The sequence below is a fragment of the Agaricus bisporus genome, assembly GCF_000300575.1.
Source record: "Agaricus bisporus var. bisporus H97 unplaced genomic scaffold AGABI2scaffold_5, whole genome shotgun sequence".
NCBI classification, from domain to species: domain Eukaryota; kingdom Fungi; phylum Basidiomycota; class Agaricomycetes; order Agaricales; family Agaricaceae; genus Agaricus; species Agaricus bisporus.
The window spans coordinates 152,458-172,423 of NW_006267368.1; the positions used below are offsets into that span (position 1 = coordinate 152,458).

Here is a 19,966-nt window from a genome sequence, read left to right on the forward strand (position 1 = left end):
AATCCCATTGTATGTACGGTATATATGAGAGATCGGCGTATGCTTCAACGCATTACAGGACTCGTTGCACCTCGCTAATTCGCCAATTTCACTTCCAATATAATACGAAGTATGTATACTAATATGCCATCACAGTGAAGCAGAAAATAAATGGAACAATTAGATCAAATACTGTGACTCTATCTCTTTCACGCGCGGATCCACTTTTTGTATGATAGAAATCGTGTCGGCCTGCCGGAAATTGTATTGTCAATAGTATTGACATACGAAGCATTTGATTTGAACTCACATATAACTTATCTTCTCTTTTCTTACCTTCTTCCCCAAGGACAAAATCTGAAGGCTCTTCGATGCTCGCTCTGTTGACGTATGCGCCTCTCATTTCATCCAAGGACCCACTCTCCGGAAGGCCAACAGCAGCCCAGATTAGCTGGCGACTACCCTCTTCAGCACTCCAGGCTAACAATAATGACATCAGTTTGATGACAATGCCCTTTGCATCTCTGAGGAGTTCGGAACGACAGAAGCCAGGGTTAACACAATTGAAGACAACAGGCTGGTGTTTCGATCGGTTGCTGAGAGCGCGAGTGAAAAACACATTCAAAACTAGGAATAGAATATCAACAACATAAGGTCCAATGAATGTAGGGAACAACTCACGCTTCGTATCAGGATAACGGGTTTTCATAATTCTTGTTCGTTATTAGTTATTTGCCGAGTCAACGTTTTAAATGCCAACTCACTGGGGTGTACAGTAATCTTTGCTGCTCATAAACTCGATTGCATTTGGACTTTCAAATATTTTATCCTCGAAGCTCGTCCTAAAGTGAAGCTCGCTTGTGACGGTGACGACCCTTGGATGTGTGTTAAACTTCTTGGCGGTGTCAATCATAAGAGGAAGCAACAAAAAAGAGAGCAATGTGAAAGAAAGGTCGTTCACATGGAGTCTAGTTGGACATATTCAACCGTTAAAGTTCCATCATGACTTGGTAGATGGACACGTACGTTGTCTCCCATCCATCTCTAGTTGTGGTATATGACCCATCTTCTCGAGGTAGAACGGCAGCATTTAACAACAGAATATCCAACCTCTCTAGGTCTTTCACAGCCCGATCGGCGAATGCTTGGACGGACGAGAATTCGGAAAGATCAACCAACCACAATTCTGCCTTAGAATAGCCAGTGGCTGCTTTCAAACCTGCATTTTAGAATCATGCATATTAATCGACTATTCAAAAAAGTAAGAACCAAAAAATAATGTACTGACGATCCAGAGCTGCTTGGCCTTTCTTCTCGCTGCGACAAGCCAGAATAAGCCTTCCAGTATTCATTCTCGCGAAATGTTGCGCGGCTTGAAAACCGATACCAGTATTGGCGCCAACGACGACCACTGTCTTGTCCTTGAGATCTGTCTGAATGACATCGGGAACTCGACGAAGTTGATCATAGAGGAAGCCGAAGAAACTTCTCCTGCCCATTACTGCGATGAAAAATTGGATGGGAGCAAAGACGAGGTGAATGAGGTCTCCATGATAATGACGGCTCTTATTTGTCTGCTTTCTGACGTTCGGTGGGAAGAGTTAAGAGCCAATGAGTCCAGCACAGCTAAGAATATCCTAAAGTTCTTCGAGAGCCACTTATTGCGGTGAAAAGCTTTCGTATGACTCCGTGCTGAGCGCTGAGCGCGCCGGGCATTGACGTATCTGCTGCCGAATTTTGCATCACATTACATTCATATATGGGTTAATGGATAGGCGTCGTACCTCTAAGTATACAGACAGGCTACTAGGCCCCAGTCGAAAGCCACTGAATTTTATGTATATGTTGCGTCAGCGCTGGTCTTCAAAACAGCCACAAAAACCCATAGCAGGACGTTTTCTTTGCTGTATCTCAGTAAAACAACAGTAACAACTAACAAGAGACGTCCATCTGTTTGTCACATGGTGAGCCCTAGTCAGTGTGTTCGATAGGCAAAGACATACGCATCCCTTCGACTATTTGTTGCGGCCGGAGGGCAACGTCACTGGACGGCAATGCAGACGCATCCAGAATGGATTGACAGTTGCAAAAATAGGTCTTCCCATCTATTTTTAAACGTACACATGCATTTGTGAACCGTGTCACCTGCGTGTCACAATCACGAAGGTAACACTGCTTACCTTCGCTCCTACTCATCCTAGGCGACACGGCTCCGCAATTCTTTATTTTCTTAAGAAATACAACTCAGCTGCCTTCTGTTGTCCTCGCGTTTTCTCGCTACTCACCGCCAGCCTTTGACCCGCAGGTTCACCTCGGAACATGAACCCTCCAAAACTATGCCTTCACCTAATTGTGCCAGATCGCCCATTCCCTAAACATGACAGAGAAAGAGGTAATCGACTCATTACCACCTGGTGGCAGTAGAACCAGCAAGCCGAGGATCCCGGACGCCCTTTCTAGATCCTTTCCTCCCAGCACTCCAGACTACACTCGGTCCACCGTGATAGAGAACGCACCCCCGACCCTTTCTTTAGCAACGAATAGGAAGGAAAATACGCTGCAAACCTGCGCAGAGAGAACCTCTACATTTTTTGCCCTTCAGAGCGTACCATTTGCAAGCTTCGGGACTGCAAAGCTTCCAATACATCAAAATCTGTTACTTCACATCGAGGGACTGAGGCCGCAGCTGCACAAGTCGAATCCCTGGAGCAGGACATTCTCGCTATAGCGAGAGAAGAACCTCCCCCACTCCACACAAGCCTCGTAGAAGTATATTACACTGAACAGAATGTTCAAGGTCAGAAGCCTTACCACGAATGAGACGGCAGTAGTCAAGAATGGCCTTGTCCTACGCGTAACAAACCCTTGCTGGCCCAGCGAAGCCGCCTAGAAATTCATGGATTTCTATCTACTGTTGGATACCGACGAAATATGAAGACGGCCCCAAGGATACCGAGCCATTCTACTATACCAAGCTGAGGCTAGGAGGGATTGACACAAGGCCTTAGTCGCCAGCGAGGTTCTCAAAGATTCCAACAGGCACAACCTGGACGTGAGTAGCTTTCAGGTATCATTAACGATGTTGCTCACCACCTTTTGTCACTCCTCTCGCCCAAAATGGCCCATAAAAATATCTTCTGCCTCAACTCATCTCCTGCCCGGCCCCGTGCCCCCTCTGCTGACTCGTGCGATACCCTCCTGCACATTTTGCCCCATGCACTGTTCCTGTGCACCTCAGTCCCCGGCCCCTTTGCTCACCGAAATCCTAACACAGGATCGGGCTATCTCCCTGCAATGCACGCATCATCAGGACTGCCGCTCCCCCTCACGCCCCCCTCCCCACTTGAGCACAAGTGCAATCGCAGAGTCTCCATCCACCCGTCTGATGACAGCAAGGCCAAACCCCGCCATAAGAAGCTCCAAGGCCCCTCCTCGTCCAACCACTCTGGCCTCTTCTCCGCCTACCCAGCCTGCCTTGACAGTCACCCGCATAGCGTGGCGGTATTGGAGCCAATCTTTCTAGAGCATGAGTTGGGTTAGCGACAACCTAGCCTTGGGCTCAAGAAAACATCACTGCCGACGAGTCTTTGGGCTTAAATATATACAATAAATTCGTCGCCGTCATGGCTCAAGCGTTCGTATGTACTTATTGGAAGACACATCTCCATTATTGTCAAGTTTTCTCCAATAAATTTCGCGTATGGATTTACAAGTCTCTCGAACATACGCATATTTTAGTAATATTCATAGAGTTAGAATAACTTGAATATTTCAGGAGAACAATGGAGTCGACGAGGTCAGAATTTCCAGCTTCACTGTTGGATTCGTCCGCCTCGATGTCGGCACTGAGTACAGACCACTCGTCCTTCTCCTTACTGGTATTACGGGTGGCGAAGATGGAAGAGATGTCTCCCGTATTTGTATATACAGTAATGTGAGAAATGGGTGTATACTTCAACGGATTACAGGGCTCATTGCACCTCGCTAATTCGCCAATTTCACGTCCAATATTATAATACGAAGAGGTACGTACACTAACATGTCATCACAGTGAAGCAGAAAATAAATGAAACAATTAGATCAGATACTGTGACTCTATCTCTTTCACGCGCGGATCCACTTTTTGAATGATAGAAATCGTGTCGGCCTGCCGAGAAAGTGTATTGTCAAAAAAGTTTACACGCGAAGTATTTGATTTGAACTCACATATAGCTTATCCTCTCTTTTCTTACCTTCTTCCCCAAGGACAAAATCTGAAGGCTCTTCTATGCTCGCTCTGTTGACGTATGTGCCTCTCATTTCATCCAAGGACCCACTCTCCGGAAGGCCGATAGCAGCCCAGATTAACTGGCGACTACCCTCTTCAGCACTCCGGGCTAATAATAATGACATCAGCTTTGTGACCATGCCTTTTGCATCTCTGAGGAGTTCGGAACGACAGAAGCCAGGGTTAACACAATTGAAGACAACAGGCTGGTGTTTCGATCGGTTGCTGAGAGCACGAGTGAAAAATACATTCAAAACTAGCAATAGAATATCAACAACACAAGGTCCAATGAATGTAGGGAACAACTCACGCTTCGTATCAGGATAACGAGTTTTCATAATTCTGGTTCGTTATCAGTTTCTTTGCCGAGTCAACGTTTTACATGCCAACTCACTGGGGCGTACAGTAATCTTTGCTGCTCATGAACTCGATTGCATTGGGACTTTCAAATATTTTATCCTCGAAGCTTGTCATGAAGTGAAGCTCGCTTGTGACGGTGACGAGCCTTGGATGTGTGTTGAACTTCTTGGCGGTGTCAACCATAAGAGGGAGCAACAAGAAAGAAAGTAGTGTGAAAGAAAGGTCGTTCACGTGGAGTCTGGATGGACAAGTTCATCCATTAGCGTTTCATCATTATTTGGTAGATGGACACGTACGTTGTCTCCCATCCATCTCTAGTTGTGGTATATGATCCATCTTCTCGATGTAGAACAGCAGCATTTAACAACAGAATATCCAACCTCTCTAGGCCTTTTACAGTCCGATCGGCGAATGCTTGGACGGACGAGAATTCGGAAAGATCAACCAACCACAATTCTGCCTTGGAATAGCCAGTGGCTGCTTTCAAACCTGCATTGTGGAATCACACATATTAATCGACTATTCAAAAAAGTAAGAACCAAAGAATATTGTACTGACGATCCAGAGCTGCTTGGCCTTTTTTCTCGCTGCGACAAGCAAGAATAAGCCTTCCGGTATTCATTTTCGCGAAGTGTTGAGCAGCTTGAAAACCAATACCAGTATTGGCGCCAACGATGACGACCGTCTTGTCCTTGAGATCTGTCTGAATGACATCGGGAACTCGACGAAGTTGATCATAGAGGAAGCCGAAAAAGCTTTTCTTGCCCATTACTGTGATGAAAATTGGATGGGAGCAAAGACGAGGTGAATGAGGAACCCCATGAGAATGACGGCTCTTATTTGTCTGCTTTCTGACGTTCGGTGGGAAGAGTTAAGAGCGAGTGAGTCGAGCACGGCTAAAAATACCCTAAAGTTCTTCAAGAGTCTCTTCTTGTGGTGAAAAGATTTCGTATGACTTAATGCTGAGCGCTGAGCGCGCCGGGCATTGACGTATCTGCTGCCGAATTTTGCATCACATTACATTCACATATGGGCTAACGGATAGGCGTCGTACCTCTAAGTATGCAGACAGACTACTAGGCCCCGGTCGAAAGCCACGGAATTTTATGTATATGTTGTGTCGGCACTGGTCTTCGAAACAGCCACCGAAACCCACAGCAGGAGGGTAACATACACCTTTTCTTCACTGTATCTCAGTAAAACAACAGTAATAAGAGACGTCCATCTGTTTGCCTGGTGAATCTTAGTCAGAGTGTTCGATAGGCGAAGACATACGCATACCTTCGACTGTCTGTTGCAACCGGAGGGCAACGTCACTGGACGGCATCGTGGACGCAGACGCTATGTTGAATGATGCGATCAACGATCGGGACTGCGTAGGACCCCGGATAGTCCCTATAGTATGTTGGATCCAAAAAAGGGTCATTTTTCGGTTTCTTGTCCGCACCATTTTTGGCCCCTTTTGGGGTTTCTTGTCCGGACTTGCACCCAGCCTAAGTGCCCTCGCGAAAAATTTGTCCGGATCTAGGGATCCGGCCTCAAAAATGGCTCAAAAAATCCAGAAAAATCGTAGAAAAATCAGAAAAAAATCGTGGACCGTTGAAAGTTCTAGTCTAACTCGAAATTTGTACTTTTCTTTGACAGCGCTGCTACAGCTTCCCTAACGTTCACAATACACTCTCGTAACTTCTTGAAATTACCATAATCCTCCAAAGCCGTGAGCCCTGCTCCTGATGACGTAGCATCTGTTTGAGAGATCAAGAGAGTCAGAAAATTGTGTGGATGGAGAAGTAAGAAGCTGATGGTATTGAAAACAGCTGTATTTTCGGTGATAGGCGAGAACTGCGAGCCACGAGAATGCCGAAAAACTTGAAAAGCAATATTTGAAAGTGCCGAAATGTCAAAAAGTGTACTACATATGGGGAGTCGAACCTACGCCTCCTCAGTTGCGTTCGGGGCAAGGCATGTCGACTCCTGACCATTGCACCACGGCGGCTTATGTCCGGACATGGCGGCACCTAATGGATCCGGCCTCATGGCTAATATAGGGTCTTACAGGGGTTTGAGGATCCAGCCTCAGCACGATTTTCGGGTTTGCCGCCATAGGAAATGCCATCCGGCCTCCCGGCCAAAAAGTTCAAAACTTGTCCGGATTGGCATCCAACATATATAGGGATTATCCGGGGTCCTGACTGCGTCCGATCCGATCCCTCAAATTCTCCAAAAAGGATTGATAGTTACAAAAATAGGTCTTCCCATCTATTTTTATATTTATACGTACACATGCATCTCCCAAGTAAGAAGTTAACAGTACTATAGTGAAGATAACGAAACTGTGGATAACATGAGAATGGTTGTTCTTTCTATTTGCTTTCTGACGTTCTGTGGGAGTAAAAAGTCGGGCGTGGGTAGAAACAACTGGAAGATGCTCTCCCGGACTTTTTATATCGGCGGCCGCCAAGTTTGCATCGCGTCATCTTCTATATTGACAAATACCGAGCCACTATACTGACTCCAGGATTTGGCTAGCCCCGGTTTGTTGTCAATTTTTGTCCTACAAACTGTCACGCAAACAGATAGCAGGAGAATAACATACCGCCTTTTCTTCGCTGAATCTCAGTGCAACAATAGTGACAAGCTTGAGGGATGTCCATGTGTTTGATTTGTGAGTCATAGTCAGTGGGATTTGATAGGCGATACACAGTTACATATTCCGATGAGAGGCCGGCTTTGTCGACGTCAGTTGCGGCAACGCCGCTGACGCAGCCAGCCAATCAATCATCAGACCATGGCCCGGTTCTGATTCTTCCGTCAAATTCTCCAAATGGGCCTGGGGTACGCGTTTTGTCGGCAAGACGGAGAAGGCATATACCTACCCGTAGTCACACTGCGATATATGCGGGACTTTGCTCTAAACCCGCACTCTATCATCAAAAGGGCAGACCAAAACATTATCATGATCATGATCTAATCTTATAAACCGCCTCGTTCTTGTTGGTGATGCGATATGTTAGCCTACTGGTAGTTTATTTTCCCAATGGCAGAAGAAGTGAAATCTTCTCATGTCCACAGTATTGAAACCAATCTCCCTAGAGCATGAGTTGATTAGCGATAACTCCATCTTGGGCTCAAGAAAGATATCACTACTGATGAGTCTTTGGCCTCGAATATATACAATAAATTCGTCGTCGTATGTACTTATTCGAAAATATACCTCCTAATTGTCAAGTCTACTAATAAACTCGCCGCTTATGAAGTTACAAGTTCTCTCGAACCTTCGTGCATTTAAGTAATATCCATAGAGTTAGAATAACTTAAATAATTCAGGAGAACAGATAGTCATAAAACGAGACGTATCTACTACTTCCTTCTATGTTCTTGGCGTTGGCACGTCTGCGTTTCTTAGCGGATGCGAGACGTCGGATTCGGGCAGGGGAACGAGAGGGCAAGGAGGAATTTCTGTTCCAACGTCTGTTTATAGCACGAAGAGGTTGCCGGTGATGGGGGATTCTGGTAGAAGATTCTCTCTCATCACGAATAAGGTCATTCACCGCGTTTGTGATGAAGTCTTGGGTCAAGGTCTTATCTGGGTCGTCATCTCCTAGCCCGCGAACCCCCTCGGCTTGGCTATCGCTGCTACCTTCCAAATCGAGGCTAGCAATAGAGTCGATGAGGTCTGAATTCCCAGCTTCGCTGTTGGATTCGTCCGCCTCTATGTCAGCACTGAGTACAGACCACTCGTCCTCCTCCTTACTGATACTACGAGCCTCGATCAATGGCGAAGATGGAAGAGATGTCTCGCGTATCACTTCGAGGTTCCCAGTGGCGTGGCTTTCGGGGTCAATTGAAGCCTCTACGTCAGAATCAACCAAATCGCGATCAGATACGAAATCCGAGTCGATGTCGGTAGTTTCGGGAAGAGACGAATAATCAATATCAGTGGCAGGCGGCGTCAGTAGTGTTGATGCTATCCTATAGTCCGGTTGTTTGATATTTGGGCGAAGAAGATAAGTAAGGCGTTGATTTGAATCGCCCTTGCCTGCGACGGACGTTGGTGAGTGTTCAAGACGATATATGGATACAAGATTATACTGACTGAAGCTGACAATTTCATGATAACGGGCGCAGCAATGGACTACATAACGTGCAAAAGCGTCATCCGCGACGCTCCATACTAGTTGTAAGGGCGTTCGCGAGACTTCGAATATAGAACCCGTGGTCCCGATCTCCGTGCCTTCCCCAGGTTTATATTGCAAGCCAAAAAGCCCAGCGGCATTGGACTCGTCTGGTCGTAGTATGACACCCCCTTGAAGCCAGTCCACCATTTCTTTCTCAACGTCCCTGACTAGGGCTTCGGCTCGTCCCCCGGCTCGTCTTAATTCCTTTCGCATGCCCTTCAGACTCAATGAAAAGCGACCTGCACTAGCAGATGCAAGATCTCGAGTGGGACTGATAGCAGCGGGTGCTTTCACAGTCCTAGGAAGGTACGAAGGGAGCGGCTCAGGGAACGTGGCCTTGGTTGAAGGGACCGGTAAGATATAGTCCTTCCTGGTTGCAGCAACGACGTGAGGGTTGCCGATGAAGTGCGCTACAGCGGGCATTTGTCATGTTCTTTTGGGTTCTGGGACTGATGGAAGACAGACCATTATCATTGCGTCTAGCCCAGCGCTTGCCTTCATGTTGATCTGATCGAAATGTCTTGAGGGGAGACTGGTTGGAGTCCCCTCCAGTGTTACTCGGAGGAAGTTGGTGTAAATGAGCGAAACGATCCTTTAGGCCAGAGTTCCGGAGAATGGCAGGGAATGAAAGGACGGGCACCGGAGTCGCAGCGACAGCGTCAGTCATTCTAGTAGCTGATGTTTGAATGTTTAATGGGGAGCTAGGAAGGTATATGTATCCTACTGATGATAAGCCTAGGGTTATCGGTAGCGGCGGCAGTTGAGTCGATTCTGATCATATCATTCAGGAACAATAGTTGATCCGGACACCGGCAAATGCCATTTAATTATTTCACGACCCGCCCTGCTTGGTCGTCCAGCTAATACTGGTCGCGCTAATATTCAGCGTAACATGGCCATATGACGTTCTGACACGTCCACATTCAGGCCGCCAAATATCACCGTGTCGTTCGAGAAGATCAATAAAGCATTTTGCGAATCTCCCAGACTCAGCCTTCGCGTCTCAGGCTCATTCAGAAAAGGAATCATTTCAATTTTACGAACCGTTAAAATACGTAGCCTCGAGGCTCCGGGTCTTTAGATTTTACGTCTTGCTTCTTCCCCCAGTTCTCTCTTATAAACGCCCACTTCCGTGTCTTCGCATCCTACATCCGCCGAACTCCCAAGTGACTCTTGAACAAGCCGTCCTCAGTTTTTTCATGTTTCTTCTTGTCAAGGTCCCTTGCATACTTGTCGCCATGGTTGGCTTACAAGTAGCTATAACTCCACCTCATCCTCCCCCAACAAACGATGAGAAGGCAGAGTCCACCAAAATGGAAGCTGCACTTAAGCAGCGTTCTGCTCCTATCCTAGTCAAAGTTCGTTCGGTTTCTCGCCTTTCTTTTATCTTATTTTCAATCGGTGACAATATCACAGGCAATTTCTTGGACAGCTGCTCTAGCTGAGATAGCTGTCATTCTAGCTCAATCCGCGCCCTCGCTCCCCATATCTAAGCATATCCTATCCAACTTGGTTTTATCCGTTGGTGCAGCGGATCATATTCGTCCGTCACCTTTGTTCTTCGCCGGCGTTTGTCTAGTTGCGTCTGGAGGGTTCATCCGATACAAGTGTTACCAAGCGTTGGGATGCATGTTCACATATGAAATGAGCATCCGTAGAGACCATAGTCTCGTCACAACTGGTCCATACAATTTTGTTCGTCATCCTGGATACTCTGGTATTCTTATCACGGTAGCTGGGATGTTGATGCTACACGGCTCTAAGGTGAGAACATTCCCGTCCATTTCACACTCGGTCTAATTCGAAATGATCGTCATGTAGGGTTCTTGGGTTAGGGAAAGTGGTGTTATGAATTCCACATTGATGAGAGTAGCGACTTTCCTTAATACGATAGTGGTTGTGACTATCACTACTGGACTTCTAAAGAGGATGAGTAAAGAAGATAAAGCATTGCGGGACTTGAACACGAAGGAATGGGACGAGTGGGCTCGAAGAGTGCCATATAAGTTAATACCGTGGATTTTCTGATTGAAGGGCCTTACGGAGGAAGTTGTTTTACTCGGGTGGGGGATTCTAGAATAAACGTGTGTCCAAAATTCATTTCACGCCACGACTTGTTGCATCACCATTGTTAAATTCATGACCGCACGACTACAATGATTCCGCGATATCTATTTAGCTACAAACATGACACACGTGCACTCGTGATTGGATACGATAATGAACAATGAGCATTGTGGCTCCTGCAAGGCGCAGTCAAGCAGAAACAAATCTAAATTATAAGGACAATCGGGTAGTAACATATCACAGAAAAACAACAGTCGAACTCATGACATTTCTTCATCACTGTCCGAGATCATCTCTTTGCTCTTGCTATCGTCCACTTTAGTTCTATAATCGAAAGATCAAAAAGAATGCACGTACAACTGCTTTTTGCGAGGGTTGGCGGACTCATCGTCGTCATCGTCTCTAATGACGCGCTTCTTCGTAGCGCGCTACCCATAAAAGTCAGTTTCCGTGAGGTTGCACAAAGAAAGTATAATCACCTTCTTTGTTGGTCGTTCCGCATCATCCTCATCCGTAAATACGGCACCATCTTCATCACCTTGATCATCAGAGCTCCTTTTCAGTTTTCCACGGCGCTTCTTGCGAGGCTCGCCTTCGTCGCCACTAGGAACTTCACTTCTGGGTTTCCTGGCCTTCTTAGGTCGTTTCTCTTTCTCCTCATCACTGTCCATCCGCACTTCTCGTGTCCATTCCATGGCTTGTTCACGAGCTGCACGGCGACTTTCAGTGAGTTCTTCAGCTTCTATCCGAAGTTTCTCTTGAAGCTCGCGCTATTACGGAATCAACGTCATCAGTTCAAGTTTATACTAATAACCAAAAAAACTAGCACTCACCTCGGCCGCCTCCTGTTTCTCCCGCTCCTCTTGTCGCTTACGACGGGCTGCCTCTAAACGACCTTGCGTCTCAGCCTCATGTTGTCTCTGCGCAGAAAGATGTTCCTCGGCTTTCCGTAGCATACTTTCTCCATACTTTCTGCGATTATCCGCAATGTCTTTACTATACGGCACGAGTTGTGTCTTGACTTCAGCAAGCGACGCAAATATCCTGATTATCGTTCACCAAACTGCGGAGACAGGCGCGTGAGAAGACACTTACTTTTGTGCATGCGAAGCCCATTCAATGACTCGTTGAAGATCTGCAAGCGTTCGCTTGGCAGATGGTAGCGCAAATAGCATCTCGGCGGACTTTTGTTGGATCATGGCAATGTTGTACACGGTAGCTTTATCGCCGGGTTGTATATGTAAAGCCTATGACTCATGAAGACTACACGGCATGCGAACAAGGAGCAAGAAGAACGTACCTTTTGAGCATATTTTAGTGCGGTGGTCATGGCAGAATATGATTGGTCTTTGGTAGCTTTCGAATACCATGATCTACACAGGCATTGCAGGACCGAAACATTGTGACCTTCATAGAATTTAGAAGCTGTTTCATACTCTAGAAGTGTCAGATCACGATGAAGACAATGTACAGCGATTTATACTCACACTCTCAATAGCTCGGTCGTACTCGTCGCAGGCATAATAGCAATGACCCATATTAAAATACACACTGCCATCATCCTTCGACTCTCGGACTTTGACAAATGTATCAAGAGCCTCACGGGCATTCTTGACTCTCTTTGATCCCTCGTCCATTGATACAGGAAGCGTGGAGGGTAAAGCGCCTCCTAATGTTCCCAAAGCATCCTCGGCGGTAACAATAGCTAGACCCTGAGCGGCGAATGCACACTGAGGATCTAGTTGTAGAGCCTTCTCGTAAAACTCTGCGGATCGCTGGAAGCCTCGCTTGCGTTCCTTCACACCATCCGCTGAATTGTCCCGGCTCTCCCGAGATTGCTGATATTGAATCCAACCAGCAGCACATAATGAGTATACATCATATTTGTCGTAGTCCTTGAGCGTGCTGAACACGAAGTCTTTGGCAATCTTGATAGAGTTTGTTTGTATAAGGAAATACGTATAGAATGCGCGGATATTGAGACTGCTGTTTTGAGATGAGAGACATTGTTTGACGAGCTCATGAGCGTCATTATGGCGGCTGACATTAGAGTACATTTGAGCCTGCCGAATTTTAGCTTCAAGTCGCGTCAGTATGGTTATATGATCTAAACGACAATGCACCTACCGTCAACATACTCCGGATGCCTCGAAAGCAGCTTTTCATATGCTTCTCTTGCAAGATCAACATCGCTTTGATCCTCATACACGCGAGCGAGATTATACAGAATTGATGTTGACATGGCTTCGGATATATCCATGCTTAAATGGGCTGCGGTAGTAAGGGCATCTTCGTACATTGTTCTAGCAGATGCGTAGTCACTTTCCAGATGCTGCAGCACGCCCAGGTTGTTCAAGAGGCGAGGATCGACTTTGCCGGTAGCTTCGCTGATACGTAGAGCTTCTTTTAAAGCCTTACGCATCCGATCGAGGTTTTCGCCTTGCCATAATCGAGCTATCTCTACATGCATATCCATGTCATCGAGAATGGCACGAGAGGCATGACTAGTATCATGTCCGTTCGTCCGCACTTCATCAAGTTCGATACTTTTACCCACACGCTCAAATAGATCCCTTGCCCGCATCTTTTCCTGACCTAGATCTGCACTTGAAACACCAGGCCGAGGATGCGCACGGAGAGATGCGAGCATCACAGTGGCTTCTAACGACTTTTGGGGATTTGGTGGTTGTAATAGGGTATCCAAAGTATGGATCGCAGCGGGGATCTCGTCTGGGTACACGCATCTAGTAAGAGACATTCCAGAAACTCTATCACGCACCATGCTGAAGTTGCATCTGAGCCAAACCAATGGCACCGAGAACGTGTTTGGGCTGTTCACTCGTCGCTGCGGAATAGAATCTTTTGGCTTGGATATGGGAACCTTCTGCGTGACAAACTCTGCCTGCTCGAAGGTGACCTTCTGTAAAGATGGTCAAGGTATCAGCAAACTGTATTGTACGCTCAGCCAGCTTCAACGCCTGGAGGACGTAAAAATCAGTTCGTCGAAGATAAATCGAAAACAGATCTCAACATACTCTTTTGAAATTACCCTTACGAAGGAAAATTTCGCAAAGAGCATTTGCAGCAGCAGCACTCTTCTGGTTGGCCTTAAATGCGTTTTCCACTAATTTTGTTCCCGAAATAAAAGCTGAAGTTCGTTCAGCCTCCGGAAGTTGCGTGTTTTTGCTAGCATTGATGGCGTCGAGCCCAAGGAGCAATTGCGCTGCCCATTCGTGTGGATTCTAGAGCTACTTTCAGTGCCTTGTAAACAAGAGAGACCAGAAATTACAATTTCAAGGCTCCTCTGCCAAGCAACTCTCGCTTTCGCTTTATGATCCATAGACCAGAAACAGAGGCCGATTCCTATCCGTGGGTCGGGCTGACAGCTTGGATTATACCGTAGCACGTCCTGGAACAAACGCAGCGCATCCTTGAAATTCCGCCGAGCATATAAAATTCTTGCCTAGCCGAGTTGGGTTAGCGCGTGAAAAGTTGTATAACGAACATATGCTACCTTTCCCAGCAAAGCCACAAGATTGGTAGGTTTGACGGCAAGGACTCCATCAAATGACCGCAAAGCATCGTCCATAGAACGTGTAGCCAATTGTTGAATGCCTGTAGAGATTTAATGAGAGATTTCAATGGGAAGAAGACGACAGACCTCGTGTCAAAAAAGCTAGTGTTTCGTTGACACTTTCACCAGTATCTCGGCCGACCCGTTCAGCAGCGTTTAGGAGTTGGGCGGCTTCGCGGTAATAGACATCTTTTGAACGCTCTTGATTCATGACATCCTGTCCTGCGTGAAAGATGAGTTGGGGCATGTACAGTGCACGGTTCCACGTACGAGCATCGGTCAGGATGTGTTTAGGTGCTGCTCTTGAACGTGCAATATTGATGTTAGCCATTAGACAATAAATTGGTGGAAGAGATGCGGTAGACCCATTAGCCTGGAAAGCTGGATGTGACCTGAGTAAAGATATGATAGAACTAGTGCTCGACCACATACACTCGATAGCCGTCTGAGCTATTCGTTCCGCGCCATCTAGGTAACCCTTCCGCCAATACTCTCCGGCCAATTTCGTCCATACCCAGTCCCTGCACTGGCCGTCCTTAAGCAGATCTAATACATCGTCTGGATTAGGGTCCAAGTTATCGAGATCGATAGTTATGACTTCTGCGGTTCCCAAATCAATGTCCACAGTTCGACCAGGCGTAAAGGCGTCAACATCATCCTCCATTGGAAAGTTGGCAAAAGCTAGTTGTCCGGTCTATGTGGTAGGGATATGAAATGATGTAATAGGGAATGAGCAAAGTCGACACGCCTGTGCGGAGTCTGCGGACAAGACGAAATGGAAATGCCAACAATGTTGTCCACGTGACTTGACCTAAAAATAAAATAAAAACAATCGACTTGAAGTTTGAACCCCGTAACAGAGATGAACATATGGCATTCCGTAACTCACGCGAGATGCCTCTTTCGCCCTGTGGCCACGCGGTGTCGAATTTGTCGGATTCAGTGGAGAAGAATCAAGGAATTCTCAACGGCCAACTGGACCCTTCAATCGGTAATGCTCTCACATCGTCAGAAAAGCTCAGAAAACTCAGAAGAGGCTAATATTATAGTTCTCGAAAGTATTCAAACAGCTTTTGAATAGCTTGAGAGTTATTGTGTCAGAGGCTTTCTATGCCTTTAATAGCAAATGATGCTGGAGCCTGGAGGGCCCTTCCCATTCATCATCTCTAACATCACTACGCCTCCAAGGACAACAGCAATTCCGAACACGCTGAATCATTGATCAAATCAAGGAGACACGGATTTCGTAGATGCCACAAACTTCGGCAACGTGCTTCTGGCCCTTGAAAACGAGGCATCCCCTGAGTGTTTTGCCGTGGCTTTATATATGGAGCGACAAAACAGCCCCTGCTCTCACCTCACTTGGCTCGCATATTACAACTTGGGTTGAGCCTACCCCTGTATCTCTTTTATGAGAGCTGAAGGCACACAGTCCAAACAGGCGATGGAATCACCCTCGACTCGATCGTTGATGCGTATAGAGTGCTTTCGAGGTTCGTACGTTCACATCAAACTATCTCTCAACCAAATTTCTTGATAATTACAGTCGCTTCCTTGGCATTCTTCATCTATGAAATTGCCTTAACTCTCGACCAGGAGGTAGAGTTTGTCTGGCCGCAAGTATCAACTATCATCTCCTCAAGTGATGTTCCTCATATCTAATCTAGTCAACCTAACAAAAGCTGGCTTAAATGGCAGTATTTTTTCACTCGTTATTTCGGGTTGACAGCTTCAATGTATGTGGGTCAATCTGCGGATTCGAAAATTCGATAATCATATATCCTAGCGCAAACCGTGTCATTGACTATTTTTCGATGACCAGTACAGGACTGGTTCCTACCCCGCTGCGTAGATGGGTTTCTTGTCAGGTAATCATCGGGGGCGCCCTGATCCTTTCTGTCGAGACGCAACTCATGATGCGAGGTGCGAAGTATATTTCCCCATGATGAACGCTTCTTAACAGTCAATTGCAGTCTATGCTCTGTATAAACGTTCCACCCGTGTTGCTCTACTCCTTCTTTTTTTGCTACTCTGCGAAATAGTTTTCGCTATCATCGGCCTTGTCCTCAAACCAGATACTGGCGCTTACTCGACCAGCGTTGCATTACTTACCCCTGATTCTTTTATCTACTTTGGGTGCGTTTGGCTATTATATCCAAAGGAACTCGCCACCAACAGAAGCAGTATTAGTGCCACCATTGTTCAGTTTATCGTCCTGACTCTCACCATCCTGAAATACAAGTCGCTCGCTACGACGCTAATTGTTAACACTTCCGTCGCATCGTGTCTTCTCAAAGATGAAATCCTCGGGTTTGTGATTACGCTTTGTAGGTGGCAACCTTATCGATCTGGATCGCTACGACATCTTAATATTTCTCCCCCAGTTGTAACCACGTGGGCTTGGTTGTCCGCAATCACTCACCTCACTGCCGGAATCAATGATTCGTGCGTTTCATGCAATGATATACACACAAAGAATTCTCATAAAGATATGCCGTAGGTGGCTCCTTGCCATTGTGTCCTGTATAGTAAGAAATTGGCCCACTTGTCTAGATACAGAACTTACCATCCACATTCAGGGCAGCAGGCTGGTGTTGGAACGTTTATCAAAAATGAAAAAACCACCAGAGCTCAGCACATTCTTGAGCAGTCCACGTCTTATGACTTACGCGGATTCATTTGGCGAGCCTCAGGGAGAACCGTCTTAATTCTAAACTGGATTAGAGAGGCTCGTGCGATCACTCTGTATTACTGGGAACACCATATGTATCATACCATCAATTATTTAACTTTACTATAGAGGCTAAGAGAAGTTGGATGAGAGCACTCAAGAAAGAACCAGTGTGTGTGAGAGCGTGGGAATTAAGGTCAACCCAAACTTGGCAAACTAGTGTGGACGACACTGGCCACAGCCGAATCATCAAAAACCGTCCGTCAACGTCGTCAACGCCGACTACAAGCTAACAAGAGCTTCACGGTACGTCTCCTTCATCCCGTACGATGTTCCTATCCCCAAAATGAGCCGATTCGTGCACCTTTCGGGATGGATGCGTTTGAGCCATCTCAGATGCTGATCCAACTGCCTTAGGTGTTCAAAACATGGCTTCAAAACTGCCGTCTGTCCTTAGTGCTACCGAAGATGAGATCCAACTCCTGTTGGCTGCGCAATGCCACATTGGTACAAAAAACTGTGATAAGCAGATGATACCATACGTCTGGAAGAGGAGATCTGACGGTGTGTCGCGCGTTGTCTACTCCTACTTCACATTTCTTATCGTAATCGTGCACCATGCAGGTATCCACATCATCAACATTGGCAAGACCTGGGAAAAGCTTGTTTTTGCTGCTCGAATTATTGCCGCTATTGAGAACCCCAATGATGTCTGTGTTATCTCCGCACGTCCCTATGGCCATCGTGCCGTTCTGAAATTCGCCGCCAACACTGGTGCCCAAGCCATTGCTGGACGTTTTACCCCTGGTTCTTTCACCAACTACATCACTCGCTCGTTCAAGGAGCCCCGCCTTATCATCGTCACCGACCCTCGAGTGGACCACCAGGCCATTCGTGAGGCATCATACGTTAACATCCCCGTCATCGCGCTTTGTGACACCGATGCCCCTCTTCAATTTGTCGATGTTGCTATTCCCACAAACAACAAGACCAAGCATTCGATAGGTCTTATTTGGTGGTTACTCGCTCGTGAAGTTTTGAGGCTCCGCGGCACAATCCCCAGGTCACCCGATGGCTGGAATGTTATGGTCGACATGTTCTTCTACAGAGATCCTGAGGAAGTTGAGAAGCAGCAACAAGAGGAAGCGGCTGCCAAGGCTGCTGTCACGGCTGGTGAGGAGGCTCCCGCTCCCACAGAATGGGATGTTAGCGGTGGCCACCAAGCGGGTGCTATCAACCCCGCCTTGGTCGAAACATGCAAGTGTGATATTCTTTGATAGAGATTACCACTCTGACCAATATTTCCAGCTCTTGATTGGGCCGCGGACGCTGCTCCAACAAACACTGACTGGGCAGCAGAACCAGCTGTGGGTAACTGGGCTGCAGACGCGCCAGCCACCGGCGGAGGTGGTTGGGATTAAAGGGCATTCATTCCCCATGGCTGTCTACCTGGATATGCGGCGGTTTACTGCGGTCTCAGTATATACTATGCTGTCTCATGTCAAAATATGGTCCATGTCCCTCTCTCTCATCTTTATCATGGCGTTCATTTCCCTGCATAATATGAAATATCTCAGCCAAAAACTCATGAATATGAAATTAAATTGTAGGATTTTGTCGAAGGGCTTGTTCTACTACCAGTATTTCCATTGGTGTCACAAACGCGACCTTGCGACTCCGATAACGAGACGAGCGGCAGCAATGGCTGATATATCCGAATGCAATTGGTTATCTTCGTAAAGACTCTACCGCCTGGGGCGAGCTGTACTTTTCTTTTCGTGGAAACGGAAATTATGTTCTGGAAATTTTCCTAGAACGCTTTAAATCCAGCCTTGATGCTGAGAAAAGACGGCACGGGTACGCTAGGATCGTCGACGTGATCGACCTCATCGAGATTTTTAATAGCTTCGAGTATCTCAACGAGTGTGAAGATGCGGAAGACCTTACACGCATTCCAGTCGTGTCCTTCTGAACCAATGGGTATACTATCCGTTCCACGATTTTCAAAGGCACATTAGTTCTCCAACAGTCAATTTTTAGATGAATTCAGTAAACGTACATGTCTTGATATCTGTGATGACGAACCAGAATCATGTCCGATCAGTTCACGTTGAGCTGATTGTGTTCGGACAACGTGCTGCAAGAAGCCACAATGCGCACGCGGCGTAGATGTTCTAAGCATGCCAAGTATATATATAGGACCAAAAAATTCATGGAGGATCAAGCAAGTCCGATCAGGGTCTTACGTCGAGAATAAGCAGAATCTGCGTGCCCTCGCAAGCTTTTTTGATATAGAATTGGTATATGCCTGTGATGGCAAGCAGCATAACGAAGATATCCGCGACATGGAAGGCGTTGACATGGAGGGGAGATGTCGGAGATGAGGGGAAGAGAAAGCATATATTCGCGGTAACTTTGGATCCACGCATCGATAATCCAGGAGATGTTAGACCTCCAGAAACAACGCATACTGGCGAAGTAGTAAGTTACAACTTTCCAGAACATGCGGTCCGTCCTCTTCCATGTCATCTGAATTCTTGAATACTGAGCGGATAGTACGTCTTCTGGTCAGTCTAGACTGTGAGCAAGACGAGCTCTCGCTCCTGAGTGGTTGGAAGTAGAGCCTCTGCTGTCAGCTTTCCCGACAAGTTGAATCGCAACCACAAGGTGCTTTCGTTGGACAATCGAGGAATTGCCAATGGAGCTTTTGGCGCTGGTCCAAGTTGTCGCGCGGCCCTACTGCATGCCAACTCCGACCTCACAGCCTAGGGGTGTTCAGGCCTCTATAGGTCCTCTTCAGATTACTTCAACTGGAACAGGACAACGCATCTTTTCGGATCCTGACCATCGTCTCTACGTGACGCCAAATA

At 46.7% G+C, this 19,966-nt stretch overlaps 7 protein-coding genes across 7 annotated transcripts; 3 read left to right on the plus strand and 4 right to left on the minus strand.

Annotated features, from left to right (window-relative positions):
- Positions 1–83: 83 nt before the first annotated feature.
- On the minus strand, positions 84–1,478 carry AGABI2DRAFT_203820 (hypothetical protein; the record flags this gene model as incomplete). Its single annotated transcript, XM_006460628.1, has 6 exons — positions 84–231; positions 290–606; positions 661–692; positions 744–947; positions 1,006–1,198; positions 1,268–1,478. The coding sequence occupies 6 exons, from the start codon at positions 1,476–1,478 to the stop codon at positions 160–162; spliced, it is 1,029 nt and encodes a 342-aa protein (XP_006460691.1). The 3' UTR covers positions 84–159.
- A 1,807-nt stretch (positions 1,479–3,285) lies between these two features.
- Positions 3,286–5,375, minus strand: AGABI2DRAFT_117623 (hypothetical protein; the record flags this gene model as incomplete). The annotated part of the gene is made up of 8 exons (XM_006460629.1): positions 3,286–3,498; positions 3,707–4,013; positions 4,068–4,126; positions 4,186–4,502; positions 4,557–4,588; positions 4,641–4,844; positions 4,903–5,095; positions 5,165–5,375. 8 exons carry the CDS (start codon positions 5,373–5,375, stop codon positions 3,286–3,288), a joined length of 1,536 nt encoding a protein of 511 aa, XP_006460692.1.
- Positions 5,376–7,888: 2,513 nt separating this feature from the next.
- Positions 7,889–9,709, minus strand: AGABI2DRAFT_185048 (hypothetical protein). The gene is made up of 3 exons (XM_006460630.1): positions 9,250–9,709; positions 8,703–9,194; positions 7,889–8,645 (listed from the first exon to the last, which is right to left on the minus strand). The coding sequence occupies exons 1-3, from the start codon at positions 9,449–9,451 to the stop codon at positions 7,930–7,932; spliced, it is 1,410 nt and encodes a 469-aa protein (XP_006460693.1). The 5' UTR covers positions 9,452–9,709; the 3' UTR covers positions 7,889–7,929.
- A 313-nt stretch (positions 9,710–10,022) lies between these two features.
- AGABI2DRAFT_117625 (hypothetical protein) lies at positions 10,023–10,812 on the plus strand (the record flags this gene model as incomplete). Its single annotated transcript, XM_006460631.1, has 3 exons — positions 10,023–10,142; positions 10,201–10,548; positions 10,606–10,812. 3 exons carry the CDS (start codon positions 10,023–10,025, stop codon positions 10,810–10,812), a joined length of 675 nt encoding a protein of 224 aa, XP_006460694.1.
- Positions 10,813–11,111: 299 nt separating this feature from the next.
- On the minus strand, positions 11,112–15,089 carry AGABI2DRAFT_117626 (hypothetical protein; the record flags this gene model as incomplete). Its single annotated transcript, XM_006460632.1, has 15 exons — positions 11,112–11,175; positions 11,209–11,279; positions 11,331–11,621; positions 11,685–11,895; positions 11,947–12,098; positions 12,152–12,288; positions 12,335–12,928; positions 12,979–13,581; positions 13,631–13,829; positions 13,887–14,093; positions 14,141–14,314; positions 14,366–14,466; positions 14,513–14,647; positions 14,696–14,806; positions 14,858–15,089. The coding sequence occupies 15 exons, from the start codon at positions 15,087–15,089 to the stop codon at positions 11,112–11,114; spliced, it is 3,282 nt and encodes a 1,093-aa protein (XP_006460695.1).
- A 704-nt stretch (positions 15,090–15,793) lies between these two features.
- On the plus strand, positions 15,794–17,184 carry AGABI2DRAFT_203833 (hypothetical protein). The gene is made up of 9 exons (XM_006460633.1): positions 15,794–15,918; positions 15,972–16,041; positions 16,093–16,161; positions 16,212–16,348; positions 16,399–16,561; positions 16,610–16,752; positions 16,810–16,870; positions 16,926–16,953; positions 17,005–17,184. Exons 1-9 carry the CDS (start codon positions 15,837–15,839, stop codon positions 17,131–17,133), a joined length of 882 nt encoding a protein of 293 aa, XP_006460696.1. The 5' UTR covers positions 15,794–15,836; the 3' UTR covers positions 17,134–17,184.
- A 110-nt stretch (positions 17,185–17,294) lies between these two features.
- Positions 17,295–18,619, plus strand: AGABI2DRAFT_192310 (hypothetical protein). Its single transcript, XM_006460634.1, has 6 exons — positions 17,295–17,402; positions 17,427–17,431; positions 17,521–17,660; positions 17,721–18,353; positions 18,405–18,569; positions 18,590–18,619. Exons 3-5 carry the CDS (start codon positions 17,525–17,527, stop codon positions 18,515–18,517), a joined length of 882 nt encoding a protein of 293 aa, XP_006460697.1. The 5' UTR covers positions 17,295–17,402; positions 17,427–17,431; positions 17,521–17,524; the 3' UTR covers positions 18,518–18,569; positions 18,590–18,619.
- Positions 18,620–19,966: the final 1,347 nt, after the last annotated feature.

Bases quoted from the DNA above. Each gene is read 5' to 3' on its own strand.
- AGABI2DRAFT_192310 (XM_006460634.1), top strand. From the start codon at position 17,525: ATGGCTTCAAAACTGCCGTCTGTCCTTAGTGCTACCGAAGATGAGATC. The intron at 17,661-17,720 runs GTGTGTCGCGCG...TGCACCATGCAG, and splicing joins CTGGAAGAGGAGATCTGACG to GTATCCACATCATCAACATT. The intron at 18,354-18,404 runs GCAAGTGTGATA...CAATATTTCCAG, and splicing joins CCCCGCCTTGGTCGAAACAT to CTCTTGATTGGGCCGCGGAC.
- AGABI2DRAFT_203833 (XM_006460633.1), top strand. From the start codon at position 15,837: ATGAGAGCTGAAGGCACACAGTCCAAACAGGCGATGGAATCACCCTCG. The intron at 16,562-16,609 runs GTGCGTTTGGCT...CAACAGAAGCAG, and splicing joins GATTCTTTTATCTACTTTGG to TATTAGTGCCACCATTGTTC. The intron at 16,954-17,004 runs GTAAGAAATTGG...ATCCACATTCAG, and splicing joins TTGCCATTGTGTCCTGTATA to GGCAGCAGGCTGGTGTTGGA.
- AGABI2DRAFT_185048 (XM_006460630.1), bottom strand. From the start codon at position 9,451: ATGACTGACGCTGTCGCTGCGACTCCGGTGCCCGTCCTTTCATTCCCT. The intron at 9,195-9,249 runs GTCTGTCTTCCA...TGCCCGCTGTAG, and splicing joins GGCTAGACGCAATGATAATG to CGCACTTCATCGGCAACCCT. The intron at 8,646-8,702 runs GTCAGTATAATC...CGTCCGTCGCAG, and splicing joins TCATGAAATTGTCAGCTTCA to GCAAGGGCGATTCAAATCAA.